The sequence below is a fragment of the Salvelinus sp. IW2-2015 genome, linkage group LG4q.1:29 (genome assembly GCF_002910315.2).
Source record: "Salvelinus sp. IW2-2015 linkage group LG4q.1:29, ASM291031v2, whole genome shotgun sequence".
NCBI lineage: Eukaryota > Metazoa > Chordata > Actinopteri > Salmoniformes > Salmonidae > Salvelinus > Salvelinus sp. IW2-2015.
This window is the reverse complement of record NC_036842.1, coordinates 21,983,047-21,989,104: the sequence shown is the minus strand read 5'-3', so window position 1 is coordinate 21,989,104 and position 6,058 is coordinate 21,983,047. Positions and strand designations below refer to the sequence as shown.

Here is a 6,058-nt window from a genome sequence, read left to right as displayed (position 1 = left end):
CTTTTTGAGAGTTGGGATCAATTTCCATTTTTGGACCATTTCCATAAACTCCATGTCCACTTTGATTTCCTGAATGAACTAACACTATCTTACTCATCTTCTCTCAGGTATAATTGCAACCATCTCCACAGTATATAGGAGGATGAGGAGACGTGGAGCCCACTGACCCTGGCCTTGTGTAGAGCGTGCTCCCAGAAGCCCTATCGGCTAGTTGCAGACGGTTTCTCTCTCTCTGTTAAATATTTACGGCAGACCTAAAAACCCGGCTAGCCTTATTATCATCTCTCTCCCCCTCGCTCTCTTTCGTCAGGTCTAGGTTTTACAGAGGTGAAGACTAATCTTGGTGCCCTTCTATGTCCGTCTGTACCCTGCGTTGCCAACCATCCTATGACAATGACAGACTTACATGTGTGCCTGCGCTGTCCTTCTGTGGGAGTGAAGGACTCACCTCTGTGTCCCTCTGTATCTCTTCTTTCTGCAGTGTCTCCTGGGAAACATTGACTTCCCTTGGATCACTTATGGCTTGTGTGAAAAGAGTTGTAATATTCACAGCATGTATGATACAGATAAATGTTTCTATATGGGAATATGAGTTGATTCTGAATTATATTTATTTTGGAATATCATGACATCTTTTCCCACTGGGCAAAAACTGGTTGAATCAACATTGTTCCCACATAATTTCAACCAAAAATTCAATGTGATGATGTTGAATCAACGTGGAAAACGGGTTGGATTTGGGGGAAAGTCATCAACATAAGGGAATTTTGCTTTTCTTTAACCTAAATCCAGTGACATGGTGACATATTTTGTTTATTTCACATTGAATTAACTTTCGTTGACAACTCAAACAAATCTAAATCCAAACTAGATATTGAACTAACGTCTGTACCCAGTGGATTTGGTTATATTCTGATCTCAGTTATCATACACACGTAGCAGAGAACAAGTTCAAAGAACACACATTAAGATATCTTTGTTTGGACCTCATGCACAAATATCACCAACTTTTCCCCTCTGAAACTTTTCTGAAATGTCCCAAGTATCTTTCTTCACAATGTGAAAGCCCGCTCCTTCGCTTTGTGAGTCTGAGTCAGCTATTCTGATCTGTTTGTCAGATCAGCCTCATTGTCCAAACTCAAGTTCTGGCTCCAGCTCCACTCTGCCGCTATGTTGCCATGATGATAAAAACTGCGTTGGGAGGGTGCCCTGGTCTGTGGTCAGCGTTTGACTGGTGAGGAAGGGCAGGTGGTGAGGAAAGTACGGTCCAGAGTACTGTCCAGTACCACACTCAGCCCACTGACCCATACCCTGGTCAGTGGAGTAGTGGCCATAGAGGGGGTAACTGTAACCCATATGCCCAGGGTAGGTTTTGGAGGACATGGGCAGATGGACCGGGGACACTCTGTAGTCCTGGGGCATGGCTGGAGCCAAGGTGTGGTGGTGTTGACCCATGTCCCTGACAAGGCCAGGTCTGGTAGTCTTGTGTCCAGGGACAGTGGCTACATCTGGGACGTGAGACTCATAGCTGCGCCTGCATTCACCATCCTCCACTATAGAGGAGGGAGAGGGAAGTCTGCCATTCTCAACCGATCTGGAGACAATGAGAAATATGGAGTGGGTTACTGATATGAACTGTTAGTTGTTGTTGCCATCATGCACAGTATGGAGGTGTCCACTTCCTGCATCGTAGATGGCCTGTTAAGTATAGCCATGAGTCTCTGAATGTTCTATTGGCATAACGGGTGCTGTTTCTGCATATGTTAGTTCTCATGTGGGTGTGCAGGCTGTTAGAGTAACTCTCTAAATGAGTGTGGTGTGTCAGCCTTGGGTTTCTTTCAAAACAATGGAAGTCAAGATGTAATTTACAACGTGTGAGTGTGTGCCTGTGTGTGTGTGTGTGTGTGTTTCTGGTGGTTGTAGAGTACCTGTATGGTTGGTAGGACATAGATGCAGGGCCAGGCACCATCTGCTCCTCAGTGCTGTATTCCTGTCTGTGGTCGTGGAGCTCCAGTATTTCAGTGTGCAGGCTGTGGTTCTGGGACGGGTCCTGTTTCAAGGCCCAGGGGGACAAGAGATCCTCCTTACCCGAAACCACGTTCTCTGTGGCTCCTAGGGTCATCCTCTGTTCTTCTGGCTCACAGTTTAATTTTGGCCTCTGGAGGTCTGTAGGGGAAAAGGTTTTGCATCAACGAGACTGCCAATAGGCTGGCAACCAATTACATTATAACAGTGTCATATATTGTTGATTGGTACCTGGAGGACTTTTGTTTCCTGGATCTTTGTCTTCTTTGGCTTTCTTTGTAGCATTCCCAGGACTCTTGTTGGATCGACACCTATGGGGAAAAATTATATGTAAATAAATATGCTATCGCTTGTATTCTCACATGCACCAAGTGTTATAGTTCTAATAATACCTACCTCTTGCTATGAGTACGGGTGTTTTCCCCTTTGAATCCCTTAGCAAAGGGGTTGTGGTCAATCTTCAGTTTAGCGATCTGAAAGCAGGAGTAGAGATGAAGACATCAGATTAGGTTACACTCATTCCCGAAAAGTGAATTATGTGGGTGTTCCATTTGTATGTTCTTAACACGTGAGTTTGTAGATGGACCTTAGTGTTCTGGTAGGCGGTGACTGCAGTGAAGGAGGTCTCAGGGAAGGAGAAGGAATGGAAGTGTCCCCAGCGTACACTGTACAGACTGTCAGCCTGGACCACAGAGAAGCGTGGGATGTAGTGATGCATAGAGTGCAGGATGATCTGGGGACAGAACAGATACAACACATGTCGAGTGAACTAACAGCATTGTATCCTCTAATAGCTATATTTGGAGTTCCATCTTTGTTGCCTAGTCTCACTAAAAGTATAGCGGATGCCTCCCTTATAGCCCGCCGGCAGATCTTGCTTAACTGGGAATCCTTCAAACCTCCCACTGCGTCATCCTGGTTGAAATATCTAATGTCTTTTCTACACGTATAAAAAATGAAATACACTCTGAGAGGATGTACTGATAACCTTTTCTTGAGACGGCAGCCTTTCATTTCCTTTTTTGAACAGTTGCCTTCTATTGTTCAGGAGTAAGAATCTTGGCCAACAGGATAGGGTGTGGGAAGGAAGGGATAGTATGTTGTGATATTTTTTATTTTTGTGTATGTGTACTTGTGTGCATATTTAAATATTATTATTTCCAATCGTAAATGTATTTTATTTTTGTATGCTGCTTTTGTTGTTAAAGGGAGGTGGTTCAATAAGTATAGAGGGATAAAATGATGTATCTGTTCAATTTGTAATTTGTATTTCCTTTATATGTCCCATAAAAAAAATATATAAAAAACATAAAAAAACTAACAGCATTGTTTGTCGATAGTACAACTGTATACTCTCAGACTGTGAGGCGTTGTGGGCTGGGGATCCAATAGAGAAGGAGATGGGTTTACTTACATGGCCGTGCTGGTCCAGAGTATTGTTGGTGAGTTTGAGCTTGAGGAAGGACACAGATTGCTTCATCCAGTAGGAGCCCGGGGCGGGGGAGTCCGGATGTACATACGTCCGACATGGGAGTTGGGGCTCAGCTTTCCCAGCCATGTCCCACTGGCCCTTATTCCACTACAGAGACAGAGAGCAGGGGGGAGGGGATGTGGTTTACCCAGGTGTGAAACAAACTCCAAGACAAGACTGGACATTTAGACACCACAAAAACTCACATACCCTCAGTCTCTACAGTGAGATATGTAAGGAATCTGTGGTGCATATCACTGCATGCTTGAGTAGTATCATGTAGGTATGTACATCATTGCATATAATCTACCAATATATATACTTCAACTGCTATAACAAAGGGAAAACTCTCTCTCGGTGGAGCCATTTGGTTAAAAGCAACAGTGTGCTGAGGGGAGGACCAGTGGATGCATGGAGGGGTGATTGCGCCCCATTCACTTTGATTAGAGCGGGGAGAATTGGAGGTGGGGTGCTAAATGGCTGGACCTCCAGCCGGGGGTAGAAAAACAGGAAGTAGTAATGGTCTTTGATATGCAGTGTGTGTGGTGATTGGCTGGGTGTTAGTGTGTCACCGTCTGGACTGTATGCAGACTGACTGCTGGGGTTGATATACAAGCTTGTCTTCTACTTAATCTCGTTGTTTCCTTTTAAAACAATGCCTGACTATATTCCAAATTGTGACACGTTTGGCTTATCAATAGGACCTTTCCCAATAGGAATGTATTGTAATGTGTATATAAGACATGATATATGATGCATGATTATAGAAGGAAGGTGGACATGTTCTTACCCTGTATCTGAAGTTGTCCACAGGAACCATATCCACCATGAGGACATAGTTGGCATAGGGTTGGAGTCCAGATAGACTGACGTTGCAGTGGGGAAACATCCTCCTGATACACACAATCCCACGCAAATGGTATTATATTCTCAATTCCTGACCACAACGCTGTGCTCTCTCATTCTTACACAAGAAAAAAAGCATACTAGCAGCAGAGACAGTTTCACTACATTGCTAAAGCTACAGAATAGCAAGAAATGTACTCCTCAGTGCACACACGTCAATTATGTTTTGTCGATTTACATATCCGAAATGAATGGAATATGGGAGACATGGGATGTGCTCAGTCAATGGCTTGTTTGGAGATGGCACCAGCCATGATGATGATGATTGATTTGACAACAACAGTATCTTACCGGCCATGTTTGGTGATTATCATCTCAGTCGCTAGGTTGTGGAAGGACTTCCAGAGGTCAGACTTCTCCAGGGTCATCCTGACGTTTCCCTGGTGGTAGGGGTCAGCTGTAAGGGGGGACGGGGTCATCATGTTGCTGTTGCTTTCTTGCCAGACCACTGACTCACTAATCTAGTAAAGGTTGAAAAATATATGCTTACCAGATACATGCTGCATTGCCTGCAGAGTCCACTACAATGGTCAAAGTGAAAATCAAGATCAAATTCCTTATCCAAATCTGTGTGCTGATCTTGCTAGAATCAGACCAACATCACTGTGATAATACTATGAGAGGGGCTGTGGATTTAGTGGTGGCCCTTAGATTATGCAAAGTGTAGTATCAATCTCTTCTTCTTAGTAATATCGATCTCAAAACTTTCCTATCTGTATCCTCAGCTTGTGGAGTTAGTGTGACTGACCTCTGGAGTTCATTAGTGAGCCCAGAAGGGGAAGGGCCTGTGAGGATAAAGTAGGTGGGGTTACAACAGAGTGGTGTGGGGGGCCTTTGCCTGTTTTCTAATCTTTGAAGTGTCCCATCAGGCGAGGGGGTAGGCATGGAGGGGGTGGGCATACTGTGGTGTTGTGCAGAGATAGCTGCCCGAACATTACCTTTTGTTTCGAGAAAGGGCTATTCCTTTTTTATTTAAACTGCAAATGCAGCCAACACGTTTGTAGTCACAAGCTTAATGTAGTCATTGCATGCTAAGAATATTGGACGAAATACTAAACATTTGACTACTTTATTGCACTATAGGTGAATTGGTTCAAATACTTATGACTTATTCAAATGGGGGGACTAGATACATAAAGTACTTTCATTTCTAAATGGTAAAACATACACTAATGTTCAAAAGTTTGGGGTCACTTAGAAATGTCCTTGTTTTTGAAAGAAAAGCACATTTTTTGTCCATTAAAATAACATCAAATTGATCAGAAATACAGTATAGACATTGTGTGGTAAATGTGGTAAATGACTATTGTAGCTAGAAACGGGATTTTTTTTATGGAATATCTACATAGGCGTGCAGAGGCCCATTATCAGCAACCATCACACCTGTGTTCCAATGGCACGTTGTGTTAGCTAATCCAAGTTTATACTTTTAAAAGAATAATTGACCATTCGAAAACCCTTTTGCAATTATGTTAGCACAGCTGAAAACTGTTGTGCTGATTAAAGAGGCAATAAAACTGGCCTTCTTTAGACTAGTTGAGTATCTGGAGCATCAGCATTTGTGGGTTCGATTACAGGCTCAAAATGGCTAGAAACAAAGACTTTCTTCTGAAACTCATCAGTCTATGCTTGTTCTGAGACTTGAAGGCAATTAAC

The 6,058-nt window shown here is 43.3% G+C and overlaps 1 protein-coding gene across 2 annotated transcripts; it reads right to left on the bottom strand.

Annotated features, from left to right (window-relative positions):
- Positions 1–372: 372 nt before the first annotated feature.
- LOC111961671 (T-box-containing protein TBX6L-like) lies at positions 373–5,364 on the bottom strand. Of its 2 annotated transcripts, XM_023984105.3 has the most exons (9): positions 4,893–5,363; positions 4,694–4,799; positions 4,287–4,389; positions 3,440–3,604; positions 2,612–2,758; positions 2,422–2,498; positions 2,257–2,336; positions 1,929–2,166; positions 373–1,594 (listed from the first exon to the last, which is right to left on the bottom strand). In XM_023984105.3, the coding sequence occupies exons 1-9, from the start codon at positions 4,906–4,908 to the stop codon at positions 1,126–1,128; spliced, it is 1,401 nt and encodes a 466-aa protein (XP_023839873.1). In that variant the 5' UTR covers positions 4,909–5,363; the 3' UTR covers positions 373–1,125. The 2 variants fall into 2 exon arrangements, with proteins under 2 accessions (XP_023839873.1, XP_023839872.1); XM_023984104.3 differs by having other exon boundaries at positions 4,694–5,364.
- Positions 5,365–6,058: the final 694 nt, after the last annotated feature.

Coding starts and splice junctions, on each gene's coding strand:
- LOC111961671 (XM_023984104.3), bottom strand. CDS start 4,824: ATGATGACCCCGTCCCCCCTTACAGCTGACCCCTACCACCAGGGAAAC. Junction 4,390..4,693: donor ATAATCACCAAACATGGCCG/GTAAGATACTGT, acceptor TGTGTGTATCAG/GAGGATGTTTCCCCACTGCA. Junction 2,759..3,439: donor CTCTGGACCAGCACGGCCAT/GTAAGTAAACCC, acceptor TTCTGTCCCCAG/ATCATCCTGCACTCTATGCA.